The 16885-nt window shown below is 42.4% G+C and overlaps 1 protein-coding gene and 1 long non-coding RNA gene across 2 annotated transcripts; both read left to right on the forward strand.

The window, feature by feature from the left end:
* Nucleotides 1-361: 361 nt before the first annotated feature.
* Rgs2 (regulator of G protein signaling 2) lies at nt 362-3684 on the forward strand. The gene is made up of 5 exons (XM_048430998.3): nt 362-521; nt 1590-1691; nt 1797-1858; nt 2392-2558; nt 2817-3684. Exons 1-5 carry the CDS (start codon nt 412-414, stop codon nt 3009-3011), a joined length of 636 nt encoding a protein of 211 aa, XP_048286955.1. The 5' UTR covers nt 362-411; the 3' UTR covers nt 3012-3684.
* A 3655-nt stretch (nt 3685-7339) lies between these two features.
* LOC146894962 (uncharacterized) lies at nt 7340-16003 on the forward strand. Its single transcript, XR_015001156.2, has 3 exons — nt 7340-7436; nt 12949-13018; nt 13461-16003. It is a non-coding gene; the product is annotated as an uncharacterized LOC146894962 (long non-coding RNA).
* The last annotated feature ends 882 nt before the right edge of the window (nt 16004-16885 follow it).

Consider the following 16885-nt stretch of genomic DNA (forward strand, 5'->3'; position numbering starts at 1 on the left):
TAAAGATCGTGAAAAACAGATGAGTTGCAAAGGTGGGGTTCACAAAAAAAAAGGGGGAAAGGTGCGGTCTTAAGGTAAAGTCACGAACTCGGGGCCCCTCCACGGCGGTGGCCACCCGAGCGACCGAGCAGCGTTCCCGCTCTGTCCCCGCCCGCCGCCTCCCAGCTTGTGTGCGCACGAGGCTGCCGCACCTACGTCAGCAGCGCCCTGGCTTCCAGACCCTTCGGCAGCTGCCGTGACTGCGGCAGGCCCGCATGGCCACGCCCTCGTGCCGTCGGTAACGAGCCAATCCGAGCCCTCTAAAGGCGGGGCCGACGCCTCCAGGTCCCGCCGCTGCGCCGCAGCCTGCTTTAAAAGGCCGGCGGCGCGCGCCCGGCTGCAAACAGCTGCGGTGGCCGCGGGCGTCTGAGTATGCAAAGTGCCATGTTCCTGGCTGTCCAGCACGACTGCGTACCTATGGACAAGAGCGCAGGCAACAGCCCGAAGGTGGAGGAGAAGCGCGAGAAGATGAAGCGAACGCTGTGAGTATGCCCTCTCTCCTAAGCTCTTACCCTGCCTGGCTTTGCGGCTAGGGACCGACCTCCCTTCGATCTCCGCTTTGACTTGAGCTAACTCGCCTCTGCAGAGAAAGAGGGGGAAGAAAGAAAGAAGGAAGGAAAGTTAGCCTGCTAGATCTCGTGCATTTTCTGTGTGAGCTTAGAGAGTTTAAGACTGGGAGAAGTTGTCGTGAAGGAGGCGGTAGATGGGCTGAGAAGGCGCTGGTTGGCTTTTTGTTCTGCATTTAACGTGACCCAAGAAACCTGCAACCTGAATAGAGCCCGCGGCGCCCTATGTTGCATTGTGAATTCTGAGCTGTTTACACAGCTGCTGGGTAATGATTGGGATGATTTTGAATTTATTCGCTTTAGATGCGATTTTTAAATCATAAAGTAGGTCTCACCCAGTCACGACTGTGGAATGAGTAATTTGCTCTGCAGTGTCTGCTGTGGAGAAGCACTGTGGGCGGTCGCGGTGGGGAGCTCCGGAATCCACTTCTCTCTTGCTCTCACACACACACCCCCTCCATTATGTACTGCCAGTGTCGTGGTACACACACACACACACACACACAGAGAGAGAGAGAGAGAGAGAGAGAGAGAGAGAGAGAGAGAGGAGAGAGAACCCTCCCTGTGTCGTGGTCAGACCTGTCTCGAGCTCAGAAAGGGAAGGCACACCAGCTGGCTCAAGACACTTCACTGTCTCAATCGTAAAACTGCCGCCACCCAGTTGTAGTTAACCATGCAGAAAAAGCACTGCCTTTTTTGTAGGTCAGAAATAACTTGTGAAAATGTTAAATATCCTAGCTGTGTTCTGTAGTCCTACCCTGCTTGTAAAACTCATTATAGTTAGGCAAATGGATGAAATTATGTTCGATACATGAGGTGCTGGGTTTAAACGCTCCAAGGACAAGATAGATGGCTAGTTCTTGCCTGTCTGCTTTGTAGCTACTGGGTGACTGGTCTTATGCTGCTGCAACTGGTCATCATTTTACTATTCAAGAATTGCCGCTTGAAGTAATTTTGGTTTTTCTCTCCTTTTTCCTTTTCTAGCTTAAAGGATTGGAAGACCCGTTTGAGCTACTTCTTGCAAAATTCCTCCACTCCTGGGAAACCCAAAACTGGCAAGAAAAGCAAACAGCAAACGTTTATCAAGTAAGTTGCGAGTCCTGTGGTTGTAGAGATGAATCATCTAGCCACCCAACAGGAAAGGGGAACTGTCATGACTGCTGTAGCTCACGGTGGGAACTTCTCTTTCAGGCCTTCTCCCGAGGAAGCGCTGCTCTGGGCAGAAGCATTCGATGAACTGCTGGCCAGCAAATGTAAGTTGTTAACCTTTTGAATTTGACCTCCTACCAGTATCCCAAGAGCCTAGGAATGTGTCCACACCACAGACTAGCAGCCCGCAGGAAGTGCGTCAGGCATTACCACCACTTACTGCATAAAATCCGTTTTCCTTTCCCTTATTTCTCCAGTTTAATCATGGAAAAAGATGAGGTATTCACTTTAGCTGGGGAAGAGAAATGAGCTTAAAAATTGAAATGACAGTTACTCATAGGTGGGTGAAGTAAGCTTTTCCATTGCATGGGATAGTCTCAAAAGCCCTGGTTCCCAGAGAACCAATGGATGGCTGTCCTATAAATATTTATTTTGCATTGACAGTGAAGTTCAGTATATTTCTGTTGCAGAATAGAAACTTAGGTAGTCTGTCTGCTGGCGCCTCAGCTCCACAGAGCTAAACTGTGAGCATGACAGGTTTGAGTGACATCTGGAGAGCTGGTCATCCTGGTACTAGAAGAACAACGTGCTATTTGGTCACTCAATTTACGTGCTACTTGTTTTCTTGTCCTTTCAGATGGGCTGGCGGCATTCAGGGCGTTTTTAAAATCTGAGTTCTGTGAAGAAAATATTGAATTCTGGTTGGCTTGTGAAGACTTCAAGAAAACCAAGTCACCCCAAAAACTGTCCTCAAAAGCAAGGAAAATATATACCGACTTCATAGAAAAGGAAGCTCCCAAAGAGGTAAGAAACCAAGTTATTCATGCCAGCATAAATTGGACATCTTCAACACGGTAGTAAAACACAAGAATTGAATACCCCAGCTAAGTGCAAGTGAATAGAGCCATGTGTGGCTCTCCACCCCAGCTGTCCTAATGTTAAGTTTCTCCAAAACTGACAGTTCTAACTGATCACATACTACATCTTTTGTGTTTTATTAAGCATCGATTTGTAAATGTTGAATACCAAATAAATCAAGTTTTGTTTTGTTTTCTTTTCCAGATAAACATAGACTTTCAAACAAAAACTCTGATTGCCCAGAATATCCAAGAGGCTACCAGTGGCTGCTTTACAACAGCCCAGAAGAGGGTATACAGTTTGATGGAGAACAATTCTTATCCTCGCTTCTTGGAGTCGGAATTCTACCAAGACTTGTGTAAAAAGCCACAGATCACCACGGAGCCCCATGCTACATGAGACAAGGAGCCTCCCACAGAGGACATTTCATTCTGTCTCCCAAGAGGAAAGACCGTGACCTGCCAAAAGACTGACCTTGAATTCAGCCTGGGTGTTAGGTAACATCACCCAGAACTATTGATTCAAAGTTGGGTAGTGAATCAGGAAGCCAGCAACCTAGGACGGGCTCTGTGAGAACAGCTTCCCTTGCTGTGTGAAGAACAGAGGGAGGGAACAGTGTTCTGAACGTGCTGTTCCTCACTGTGAAAGCAAGGGTCTGAGGTGAAAGAGACAATGGAAGATCGTTGGTCCGAACATTTAAAATCAATAGGTCTGGGATTATGTGGCCTTAGCTAGCTGGCTGTACATCTTTCCCTAAACAAGTCCATTGTTACCACATCATGGTTTTACTTCTAGTTTTACTATTTCAATATTAAGGATCGTTAAAATGTTTACTGTGTGCAAAGGTGTTGAAGTCTTAGGACTGTAGATGGCTAGTACTATTGTGTCATGTATCACTGAAACTGAAAAGTGCGTTTGCGTTGTTAAACCATGTGTGAGAGACGAATGTGTGCCGTGCTGTAGAACACCAGTGTCTGTTATGAGTGCCAAAAACTGTCTTGCGGGCAGCTACACTTTGAAATGGTTTTTGAATACTTTAAATAAATTTATTTTGATAAATAATGTCATTAAACGTTTGGAAGTCCAGATGTGTTGTGTTTGAGTTCACTAGTTGGAAACATGTCAGATATAAAAGAAAACAGCTTTCTAGTAAAGAGATATGACCATGGATTGATTATTGTACCGGTCCCTGGGCGCTGACAGCCCTTAGAAGTGAGAAATGGTTGCTTCAAGGAAGACAAACCTATAGACGTTATGTAGTCTTAAGAAAACCAGATCCATATCCCTATGACCACTCATTGTGAAAGTCAAACTTGTTATTTAATAAAATAAAAAGAAAGAACATGGACCTGTGTGTTAAGGAAGAGTTCGAAACGAGTAATAAGGGAGCATGGTGGGAAGAAACATGGAAGTTATGTATGTGACCAAGCAGCCTAAGAGAAGACAGAAGTTCATGTAAATATATGTAGACTTCGGGCCTGCCTGTTTTATCCTTGGTTCCAGACACCTACACAGGGCTGGCATGGGCAAGACACATACCTAATCATTGTTTCTTTACCATTGTGTTGGGCCAATATGAAAATCTCAGAATTGGTCTGCATCTCCTGCCTTTGTTTGGCTAATAATTTATTAATGCCGAAGAAAGCAAGTCCATTGCTTAGACGTAAGTGCAGGTGTGTGTTCTCGCTGAGGACGGCCTTCTGTTCTTGCTAGTGGAATTCCCTTTCCTTTGTGAGGCAAATTTGCACTCTCTGGGGGTGGGGAAATTAGCAAATGGGAGAACAGGGGTTACCCTCAGCTTGAAATTGGAAGATCTGAGCCCAAGTAATGACATGCCATAGCTTTATAACCCTAAGAGTACCCATTTTCCACCGTGGTTCCCCACTGGATACTTCTCTGCTTATCTCCCTGATATGCATACATAATACGGAGTGCTTTAGAAATGTGGGGCCTTGAGGATAATGGCCCACAGTATTTCAAATGTTTCTTTGTGACTACTCTAGTTCACGGCGTTAGCCAGATGTCTGGAACAAGCACAGGTCCAGGAGGGGGCAGCTGCTCATCGTGCAGCACCAGCAGCCGGAATGACCAATAAGGATGCAGACTAGATACTGATTGCATGAGTGAGACCTGAATGCACAGAACCGGTGATGCTGTGATGGAAACGTGGCACCGATGCACCGGGTCTGTGTAGCTCTTAATCCAGAAAGGCTTTAGCTAGCAAGGAAACCCGCATTGCCACCAAGTCCTATTTACTTCACTTCATGTCCAACTTCTCAGTTTCCTCTCTGATGCTACCATGACTGCAATTAACCCACCTCCCTCTGCTCACTGTCTGCCGCACCTAATATATTCCCTTCTTAACTCTTGGGATCCTGTCAACGCACAAACCTGATCTTGTCTCCTGTGGTTTTGAACCTCTGACAGCTGTCCTAAACATTCGGATGAAAGCAGCATCCTTAAGACAGCCTAGGCCTGCAGAGTTGACTCCCTCTTGCCTTCCAACCTTGTGCACAGTTCTCTGTACCAGCCACGCTGGCCTTCTTCCATTTTCATGAAGATGCTATGCCCCTCAGCCCCAGGGAACCTTTCCACCTAATAGTTTCTCTCTGCACAGTGTAATTGTAGCTCCCGCTCACCACTCTTCTATCAAAAGTGTAATTGCCACTTCCCCAGGGAAGTGGACTCTGACCTCCTTTACCCAGGCCACATCCCTTTTTAGCTCTTGTCACAGCACCAGGCTCTACACTTTAGGGCTCTTATTAGAGGTATTTCTAATTACTTTTCATAATTATTTGATAATTTTATCTTCTGCAGTTAGACTGTGAGGAGCACAAGTGAAGATCCTGTGATTTTTTTTCCTACTTTCTGCTGATTCCCAGCAATTGGTTTATATAATGTGAGCAGAATGGATGGATGGGTGGGTGGGTGGGTGGATGGGTGGGTGGGTGGACGTTAGAAGAACCTGAATGGAAAATAATGAGACTAAAAAATATCTACCAATGCACAGAAAGATAAAGACAAAATTTACTGGGGATTTTTTTTTTTTGGTTGCAGTTATTGTTTTGTTTTGTTTGTTCGTTCAAAGAAGAGATCAGATTATGTCCCGGGCTGGTCCTTACTCCTAGGCTCAGATGATTCTCCTATCTCAACTTCCAAAATAAGTGGGACTACAGGCACATTCCACGGTGCCCAGCTTTATGAAAGAACAGGAACTGAAAAGCCCACTGGCTCAAATGGCTATAAATATTTTCAGAACTTTTTCTTTGGACAATCAATCAATAAATATTTTTAACTAGTCATGTTCTCTGTGCACTTGACCTTTGGTAGAAAGAAAAGCCTGTAACAAAAATAAATAATAAATAAATCAAAATTTTGGGCTTGCCGAGGTTCTGAGAGCTCTATGGAGATGGTATTTTCCATGTCCTCGTGTGTGGAACAAACTGAAACAGATTTGAGATTAGAGACCACATGCCTCCACAAATAAGTATAACCTACTGTTCCAGGTTCCCACAGTTCAAACACTTGCACCCACTGTTCATTTGTTTTGGTAATTTTTCATTGTGTGTTTTAATGCCAAAGATGTTTCAAAATATGGTCATTTCACACAGTCACGGCAACAAATAGAACGTTGTTTTTATGTGTCATGTGAGCATAGTGAGGCAACTAGTGGCTTTCAATGAAATCCCCCAAAATTTGATAGGGAAGACTTTTGGGGTGTGTCTGATCATAGTATAGGATGATTTGGGGCTGGAGAATGAGAGGAGGCAAAGGTGTTGAACTTACATTAGGAGGGGGTCACATACAAAAACACTAAGCAATAGAAGAGAGGATTCCCAAACTGGCCTTGCCCTATAGTCAGATTGATGAATATCTTAAATATCACTATAGACTTTCATCTAACAAATAATGGAAACAGAGGCAGAGACCCACAGGAGAGCACTGGGCTGAGCTCCCAAAGTCCATTTGAAGAGTGGAAGGAGTGAGAATATAAGCAAGGAGGTCAAGACCATGATGGGTTCACCCACTGAAACAGTCTACCTGAGCGAATGGGAGCTCACCAACTCCAGCCAGACAGGGAAGGAACCAACATAGGTCCAAACTAGATCTTCTGAATGTAGGTGACAGTCACATGACTAGGGCAGAGTGCGGGGGCCACTGACAGTGGCACCAGGATTTATCCCTACTGTTTGTACTGACTTTTTGGGAACACATTCTCTTTGGATGGATATCTTGCTCAGCCTAGATATAATAGGGAAGGCCTTGGACCTTCTCCAAAGCAATGTGTCTTACCTTCTCTGGGGAATGGGGGGTGGGGGCAAGGTGGGGGAAATGGGAGGAGAAGAGAGAGTGGAACTGGGATTGGTGTGCTGGTATGTAAAATGAAAAAAGACAGTTTGTTTTCTTTTTTAAAAAAATAAAAGAAAATAAATTATATAAAAAAAGAAAACAAAAACACTGTGAATCTGATCAATGTGGAGATGAGGTGCCTGCCCTGTACCAAGTACCGTTTTTCTAACTTATCCCAAAATTGCAGCTGAATTGTAGAGAGCATCACGGTATGGAAAGGTAAACTTGGCAGGTCTGGTACAGATGCCATGTGACGGATGCAGTCCCTTTGGTCAATGGCAACCAGCTGGGTTTTCTGTGATTGCTGATAATTCCTGGCTGAGGAGCAGCTTGGGGTTGTTCAATGTGATAACCCAGGAAGTTCTTCTGTGACTTGCAGAACAAAAGAGGAAGTCTAAGATCACAACAGGAAACAGAGGCCTGGCAGGAACCATCCTGAACCATAACCCATCACTGCCAGCACCCAATGTTAAGGTACAGTATGGGAGTGGAAATGCAGTAGAATAGGTGGGGGGCCTCCAGTACTAACGGCTAAGACTTTATCATGAGAACATCAGACATCCAACTCAGCTAAAATGCATGGAAATAACCAGACAGAAATACGAAGATTGAAAGTATGGACGCTGGGAAGTCAGTTCATAGATTCGAGTATTAGGTCGAATATGAAATGCCACTTGTCTACACCAGTACAAAGACAAATTCCATTTAGCTTATAGTAAGTCATACATTTATCTATTATGGTCAAAGCACCTTAGTCACAAGGCAGCTGATGAAAAGACGTACTCCCTTTTCTCCAAGTGGCACCTATTAAGTAACTGATGAAATAAACATAAAAATCAAAATATAGGAAGAGGGGAAGAAAAAAGAGAAAGACAGGATGGAAGGAAAGAAAACAGAAATAAACAAAGAAAAAGAAAGTTGGGGGACATTTTTGTTTAAATAATGGGAAGGGTTTTATAAATACAGAGAGGATAAAATTCAGGAGGGAAAAATCATCTAAACGAGGAATGGCAGGATTACATCTTTATTGTATGACAATTTGGAAGGCAGGTATTTTAAAGTGACACATATTGGAAATTTGCTGTTGATTTTAGTTTTGGAGAATATTTTTGAAGGGTTTTTGAATATAGAAAATGTAGAAGAGTAGAAGACATGACCCTCAGTTTGTGAAAAACTGATCAAAAGCAGAACTCAAACACTGCATTTCATTTAGTTTTTTAAAATTTTTAATTTTTATACATTTTAATTAAAATAGAACTAAAACGCTTCTACCCTTCACTTCCATCTTTCCCTGCTCTCCCAGGTACCCTGCCTCCAGCTCTTCCCATGCACCCGATCCTAACTCCTAAGTTGATAGTCTCTTTTTTTTTTGGTTATTATTATTGTTACGCACGTTTATATGTGTGAAGAAACCTATAAATACAGTGTGATGAATCTATTTTTGTTGCTTATGTATATATGGTTTCAGGACTGACCACTTTGTATTAAATACGTCATAAGCGGGGACATCCCTGGGAGAGGTTAATTCTCCCTCTTCCAGCATGCATCAGCTGTCTGTAGTTCCTTGCCTAGGGATGCGACCTGTGCAATGCTTCTCCTTTCATGTATTTTGATATATCCATTGGCCCAGTTTGTTCATGCAGCCATTTCTAGAGGAAACTATTGAACTTAAGACTTTTTGACATTCTGGCTCTTACAATCTTACTGACCCCTCTTCTGAGATGTTCCCTGAGCCATAGATGCAGAACTGGGATGTGGATGTATCCACTGGGGCTGGGCTTCTCACGATCCATTGATTTCTACATGTGTCCAGTTGCAACTTTCTGTGACGGTCTTCATTTGCTCTTATGGCGAAGGGTGTTAGCTACTATCCATGGGTATAAGAATAAGACTTAGAATATAGTAAAGAGTATAGGCTGTTCCAATATAGTGGTGGTAGTAGATTCTTTTCTAAGGCCCATGACATCACTAGCCCTGGGAATTTTGTTGGATTTATCGTACCAGGCATAATTTTCCTCCTATTGAATGGGCCCCAAGTCCAATTAGACAACTATAATTTACCATCAGTATGTAAGGGCCACTTACTACAGCTTTACAGACATCTCTCCATGCTGGTGACTGTTGTGGTTCAAGGTATTGCCGCAGGGCTGGACTATTAATTCCTTCCTGTCCTTGGTGGCTTGCAAAGTAGTTTCTGGAACCCGTGGAAGCTAGACTACAAGAAGCAGGCTTTCAAATTACATTTTATTTTCTTAAAACTAGGTTGCATAAGCCATGAGTTCTTGATCATGGTGCTTCAAGCTTTACCAGCTCTTTCTCCTCAGTAACCTGGACACCTCTTTCTCCTCTTACCGTGTTAGCCACTTCTCATCATTGGAATAAAATATTTGAGGAAAACAGCTGAATTGCTGTGCTAGACAGTTTTATGTCCACTTAACACACACTGGTGCGGGAGAATTGTCTGTATTCTGTCAATCATATTTTAATAAAACGCTGATTGGCCAGGCAGGAAGTATAGGCAGGATAGCCAGACAGGAGGTGGAGGTGGAGCAAAGAGACTGGGAGTATTCTAGGAAGCTCCCTCTGCCAGTTCTGCCCAGACCACTGGAGAGGAAAGATGTAGGCTGCCCCGCTGGAAAAGGTACTGAGCCATGTGCTAATGTAGATAAGGATAATTGGGTAACATAAGTTATAAGAGCTAATAAGTCGTCTGACCTAATGGGCCAATCAGTTTATAATCTTATGGAGTCCTGTGTGTGATTTTCTTTGTTGCTTGCCGGCTGTTGAGGTACTGGGAGGGACAGAAACCCCAACAAGCCAGCCCTCATGTTACAACACACTAAAGTCATCTGTGAGGAGGAAACCTCAATTAAGAAAATGCCTCCATTGTGATCAAACCTGACTCTCTGAATGTGGCTGTCAATGAGGGCTGACTGAGAAGTCAATGGCGCTGGGTTTCCATTCTACTGCATGGACTGACTTTGTGGGAGCCTGGTTTGTTTGGATGCTCACCTTCCTAGACCTGGATGGAGGGGGGAGGACCTTGGACTTCCCACAGGGCAGGGAACCCTGACTGCTCTTAGGACTGGAGAGAGAGGGGGAGGGGGAGGGAAATGAGAGGTGGGGAGGAAGTGGAAATTTTTAAGAAAGAAAGAAAGAAAATGCCTCCATAAGATTGGGTAGTAGGCAGGTCTGTAAGGCATTTTCTTAATTAGTGATTGGTGAGGGAGGGCCCAGACCATTATGAGTGGTCCCACCTCTATGCTGGACTTCCTGGATTCTATAAGAAAGCAGACTGAGCAAGTCATGTTGAACAAACTAGTAAACAGGAATCTCCCACAGCCTCTGCATCAGCTCCTGCCCTCAGGTACCTGGCCTGTTTTGAGTTTCTGTCCTGACTTCCTTCAGTGATGACCTATGATGTGGAAGTGTAAGCCAAATAAACTTGCTTTTTGGGTCATGGTGTTTTGTTTTCACAGCAATAGGAACCCTAACTAAGACAATAACTTAAGAAAAGAAATATAAGATGTCTTCTTCTTCTTCTTCTTCTTCTTCTTCTTCTTCTTCTTCTTCTTCTTCTTCTTCTTCTTCTTCTTTTTCTTCTTCTTCTCCTTCTTCTTTTCTGAGACAGGGTTTCTCTGTGGAACAGCCCTGGCCATCCTGGAACTCGCTTTGTGGAACAGGCTGGCCTCTAACTCACAGAGATTGCCTTCCTCTCCTGGAATTAAAGGTATATACCACCACAGCTCAGTGAAAAATGTATTGTTATCATGTTTTCAGAGGTGCAGTGTCTGATTTTATGATTTCATTGTTTATATTCCCCATAGCAAGGCATCATGACAGAAGGACAAGATGAAAGGGAGCTTTTTCACACCATGACAGTCAGCAGAGGAGACAAGAAGTGATCAGTTAAGAAAGTTAAAGCTTATTACAGCCAAAAATGAATAAATAAATACATAAATAAATAAATAAATAAATAAATAAATAAATAAGAAAGTCAAAACTGAGATTAACAATCATGGTACTTTGAAGGTAGCACAGCAGAACAATTTGTGGAGTAATTTAAGACTAAGGGGGATACACTACTTAATAAAGTAATGGAAGCTCATTGTGAATGACAGGGATTTGTCAGGTAGATTAGATTCAGATTTGATGATAAAAAATCAGCGAAACAGGTACACCGACCTAATGGATATAGAGAAGACATAATTAATGTGTTCCAACAGCAGGCAGGTGGCTTCATTAGGATTTCTATTGCTGTGAAGAGACACCATGACCACAGCCACCTTTAAAAAGGAAAATATTTAGTGGGGTGGTCTACAGTTCAGAGGTTCAGTCCATCATCATTATGGTAGGATGCATGAAGGCGTGCAGGAAGACATGGTGCTGGAGAAGGAGCTGGGAGCTCTTCCATCATGCTCCACAGGAAGTGAACTGACTGACTGGGTGTGACTTGAGCATATAGGAGACCTCAAAACCCACCCACATAATGACATATTTCCCCCAACAAGGCCACACCTACTTCAACAAAACCACATCTCCAAACAGTATCACTTCCTACAAAGTTATGGAATCAATTACATCCAAACTACCACAGCAGGAGATATCAACTTAAAAGAGAACTTGCTACTTTACTCCAGAATGCTTTATAGACGAAGAATGTGAAAGCTATAGTTTGATGCCATCATATCCAGACTACTATAGCTTGTTCTCGCTTTTCTTTCCTCCCTGTCCCCTTCCTCATTCCTTTATAGTACATAAAGTACCTGGTATATGTGCATCAACAGAAAGTATACAAATTCATTGATTCAGTCAGGACTTATAATGATCTGGTCACCTCTCAGGATCCGATCCACTATGTAGATCTAAGTTCAACTCCAACAAATGAGCCTTGGAAGGACATCTTAGAACTCTTAGCATAACTGTGTGCTTACTCCATGTTTTCAGTCTTACCTAATGCTCAGTAAGCCCAGATCATCCCCCATGCTTCTAATCAGTTCCTCAGAATACTGCTTTTTATTTCTTTTCTTTATTGATTTTATTGAGCTATATGTTTTTCTCCACTCCCTTCCTGGCCTCTTCCCTCCCCTTGAGTCCCATGCTCTCAATTTACTCAGGAGATCTTGTCTTTTTCTACTTCTCATGTAGATTAGATCCATGTATGTCTCTCTTAAGCTTCTCTTTGTTGTCTAGATTCTCTGGGATTGTGAACTGTAGACTGGGTTTTGTTTTGTTTTGCTTTGTTTTTTGCCTTTTTTTTTGCTTTATGTCTAAAAATCACTTATTTATGCAATAAAGCACTACACAGCAGAAAAAAATGACATCTTGGAATTTGTGGGCAAATGGATGGATCTAGAAAACATCATATTGAATGATGTAACCCAGACTCAGAAAGACAAATATCATATGTACTCACTCATCCGTTGGTTTTAGACAGAATACTGCTTGAATACTGGCTTACTGTATTGATCACCTTTTGGCACAGACCCTCATGGACAGTGGATCTCATAAAAATGGACATCAATCATTGGAACATAAATGTCACGACTTAAAGTCCTACTTCTTTCGAGTGTTTTCAATTTGTTTCCAGTTCCAGAGATTCATAATTGCTGTAATGTTTCATTAAAGTACACTAAAGTTATCCACATTTTAAGGGCAAATAATAATGTAACCATTTTAGAAATTATCTTGATCATGACCCATCTGAAGGAAGTCATGGTTTTGATGGTTTTGTTTTTTTAAAAAAAAAAACTTGTGAATATCCCACAGTATTAATGATAAGCCACATTTTGGACTGATGTATTTGTTTTATGTCACACCCTGGACAGTTAGCTCATGACTTGGTATCTGGGGTTCCAGAATGCATCTGATTTTGATCCTGACTGAATGAACTATTGTCTTCATCCAGTCAAGCGTGGCTGGGAAGTGTTAGGTAAGGCAACTGTATGTTTAGGTTCATTGTGAAAAAAACCTTTGAATATTTCAGAGGAGCGGTGTGCCAGTAAAGTGTGACTGATCCAGTTTTTCCCCCTCCAACCAGAAACTGGGGACATTAGGTAAGTAGCTGTTTTGTCCCTTTTAATTGGATTCTTGAATGCTCACATGACTCTTCAATCAAATATGTGCTTCGCAATATTGTCTCTCAATGAGTAGCTTGCTTCCTCATGTAGACAAGAGCTTTTAGTCTTGATGAAATCCAAGACTACCTATTTTTGATTTTATGAATTTTACTTTTCATGTCAAGCCTGTGAACTCCTTGTCTAGACCTGGGTCCTAAGGATTTTCTCAAATTTTTATATCAAAGTTTTGTTTAAAAGTTAATGCCTCACACTTAATAAGATGAGCCATTTGAGCCCATTTCACATGAAGTTTGAAACCTGAAGTTTGAAATCATTTTCTTTTTGGTTCTTGTTATGATTGCTATTTTACCTGTAGGTGTTTAGCTGTCCAGGCAACTTTTCTCTTCAACGACTCCCCTTACCTTTTATCCTCCTCCAGAAGCAAGACAGTACCACAGAGGAGCAGCCTCTAGTGAAGCAAGAACACAGTTTAAAGAAGAAACATAGTGACAACTGGATGTTGAAAAAGAAATGAAAATCAAGACCACCAAGCTCCAAGAGATGGAGCATGAAAGAAGCAAGATGCAAGATGTACTGATGTTTTCCTGTGGCAAAAACTGCAAGGTCTTGTGGCTTTGGGGTGTATCCTTGGCATTGGGCTGTTGAGTTTAGTCTTTGGAGTAAAACAGTCATGAAAAAAAATCAGATGACTGTTACCTTTAAACAAATGGAAAAGATTTACAGCAGGTTGAGTGTGGCCATGAGTCTGCTGATTGCCACAACTAACATGACTTAATTAGGTTTCTATTGCTGTGATAAAATGCCATGACCAAAAACAACCTGGGGGGGGAAGGGTTTAATTCATCTTTCAACTTGTAGTCCATCTTCCAGACAAATCAGGGCAGGCAACTGGTGTCAGGGACTCTTACAGAAGCCATGAAGGAACTTTGTTTACTGACTTGCTCCTCCTGCCTTGCACTGCCTTCTTTCTTATATCACCCAGGACCACCAACCCAGGGGTGCACTACCCACAGTGAGCTGAGTCATATCACATCAATCATTAACCAAGAAAATGACTACAGGGTGGGGACATCTAAGTTGAGTCTCTCTCTTCCATGATTCTAGAGTGTATCAAGCTGACATAAAACTGCCAATACATAAGTCTTCAAATGATCCCATGGAGAAAGATCGACAGAGTATAGTTGGAAATGAGGCTGCTCACCAGGCAGTGGAAAGAGTCAGGGTCAAAGTTTTAGAAACATCAAGGAGAACAGTTATAGAGCAAGAGGGATGGGAAAGGATCCTCACAACCCACAACCCAGAGGGAAAGTGCAAATTTCAAGAAGAAACTATTTCAAGAAGAAACAAAAGGCCCTTAGCGGAAACCACAATCTCATCCTTCTGATGAGCAGGACCAGAGGCTGCTTCTCTACAGAGGTGTCAGCTGTACCAGGAATATGGCAATGTGAGTTCTGCCAAGGAACCTTCAGTAATGCCTGTATTACAAGATGACTACCCATCATTCTAGTATCAGGCGTGGGGATGTGCAGCCCCTGATCACAGCAGCTGATGAAGCAGTATCCACCAGCCCATTCTAAGACCTGAGTTCAAGACCTGACCCAAAGCATTTGCATAGGGTCTCTCCCTACTTAGGTTAGATATCAGGCTTCCTCTAAGACTCCATCCTCAAAACCAAAGTGAAGCCAAAGCAGGTAGAGATGGTTTAAATAACGATGGAGTATTCTGGATGTTTTTCTCATTCTCTCTACTGACTGTATAAAATCACTCTGCTAATGCTTCTTCTTCTAAATTAAAAGAGAGAAAGGAAGGAATGAAGGAAGTAAGAAAGCAGAGAGAGAGAAGGGAAGGAAGGAAGGAAGGAAGGAAGGAAGGAAGGAAGGAAGGAAGGAAGGAAAGAAGGAAGGAAGGAAGGTTAGGTTTTTTTCCCCTTCTACAGACATATCTATAGAAACTTAAAGAGGTCAGGAAGTAATTTTTCCAAAACTACAGAAAACAGTCTTTGAATTCAGGGACCACCAAGAAGGACACACACACACACACACACACACACACACACACACACACACACACATCAAATCATCTTCAAGCGGCTGAAGAGATACACATTGAAGGAAACTTTGTAAGCAAATCACAGGAAGAGAAATGAGTTTAGCAACTAGGGACTATTGTAAGAATCACAATGAACCTCAGGTTAGAAGTTACACAAATAAAAAGAAAGTATGATAAAATAGTTAATGTGCTAAGAGACTTAGAAAAGCATTCACATAGCCATCTATATCTATAAAAATTATTCTTCCTACATAGCAACAAATAAAGACTATCAGACAAGTAAAACACGGAAGGAATTTCTGTCTAAACCATCCTAGTGGGCATGAGATGTTATAGGTCAAAAGCTCAGCTCTCAGAAATGATCACAGAAGAAGAACCAATAAATATAAAGTAAAATTGTTTATTGTTATTATTCTTAACTGACTTGAAATATAAGAGCTTCTTTGCAATAATCATAGCAACCGTAGTGGGATGGTGATAGCCCATGGAGAAATGTAAGGAATGCCACTGTTGCCCTGGGGACAGAAGTGAGACGCGGGGGTTCCCTAACTTACACCTGCTCTATGTAAAGTGGGGTGCTGTTGTTTGATGACAAATTCAGGGGTGTTTGTAAATGCTTGCTGGAAACTCCAGGGTAAAGTTTATTTTTACAGAAGAGAATATCCAAGCATAAAGGAGGAGATGAAACAGGATCCTCTAGCACTGGTTTAAACCCACAGAAAATGGAAAGAGAGAAATAAAGTAACAAATGTGGACCACGATGAGGAAACAGTCATGATTGTGGAATGTGACATAAAAAATACAACTCTCACCTCTAGGGGATGAGAGAGTTTATCTCGGAGCCCAAGATGAGTGAGCATGAGAAGGAACACAGATTTAAGTCGCCCCAAACTTCATGTTCCTTTTTGTCATCTGTTTACTGAAGTTTCTATAGTAACAGAATAAAGAAAGCAATAAATCAGTCACGGACTTTTCGCATACATTGGTGGGAACATGAGAGGCGCCGGTTAGAGCAAAGCAGAGAATCCCTTTTGTAGGCCTCACAGGCTCTCTGACGGTATTCTTAGCACATCTGCTTATGTGAGCTATTAATGGGCTAAGCTGATACGTTTCCAAGGTTTCATCTGGCAGTCAAAAGAATTTTATATCAGATACAGAGGCGGGAAGGGAATGACTAATAAGGGGCTAAATGATAGTCTCAGACAAAGTGTAATTAAGCTCTGGACCCGCAACATTCCAACCTCCCCACAAATGCTGACGTCCTAATCAGCTAATCAGTCTCGTAGAAGGTTAAGTTGAAGGTGCAATTCCTTTCTGTGGGAGCTTTGGTTCAACAGGAAAAATACACCTTAATTATGAAGAAGTCTGTCATCAATAATCACAAATTCAATTCTGAGAAATGATGAAAACTGAAGTTGAAAAAGGTGGGGAAAAAGAAGTAGCAAAAATCAGAGGAGGAATCAGAGTAGCAGAAAAGCGACTGAGCATCATCAATGAAACAAAACGCTTGTCCTGGGATCAGCAAACTGGATGGCACGTGAGTTAATTACGCAGAGGAGAAAGGGGGACACACTGCCAAGTTCTGTATGTGACCGCTAGCATCACCACAGGACCGACAGATATTAAAATGATAGGAACGCTAAGATTCAACAACATGCATGAAATCGACTGTTTCCTAAAATTGACAAACTGCTGAAGGCCCCTCAAGAAGAAATAGATAAACTGAAGGCATGCATCCGTTAAACATTGATTTCATATGCAAAATCACTTCATAAACTACAGGTCTGAACAGTC

Source organism: Myodes glareolus, chromosome 5 (assembly GCF_982192425.1).
Source record: "Myodes glareolus chromosome 5, mMyoGla1.1, whole genome shotgun sequence".
NCBI classification, from domain to species: Eukaryota; Metazoa; Chordata; class Mammalia; order Rodentia; family Cricetidae; genus Myodes; species Myodes glareolus.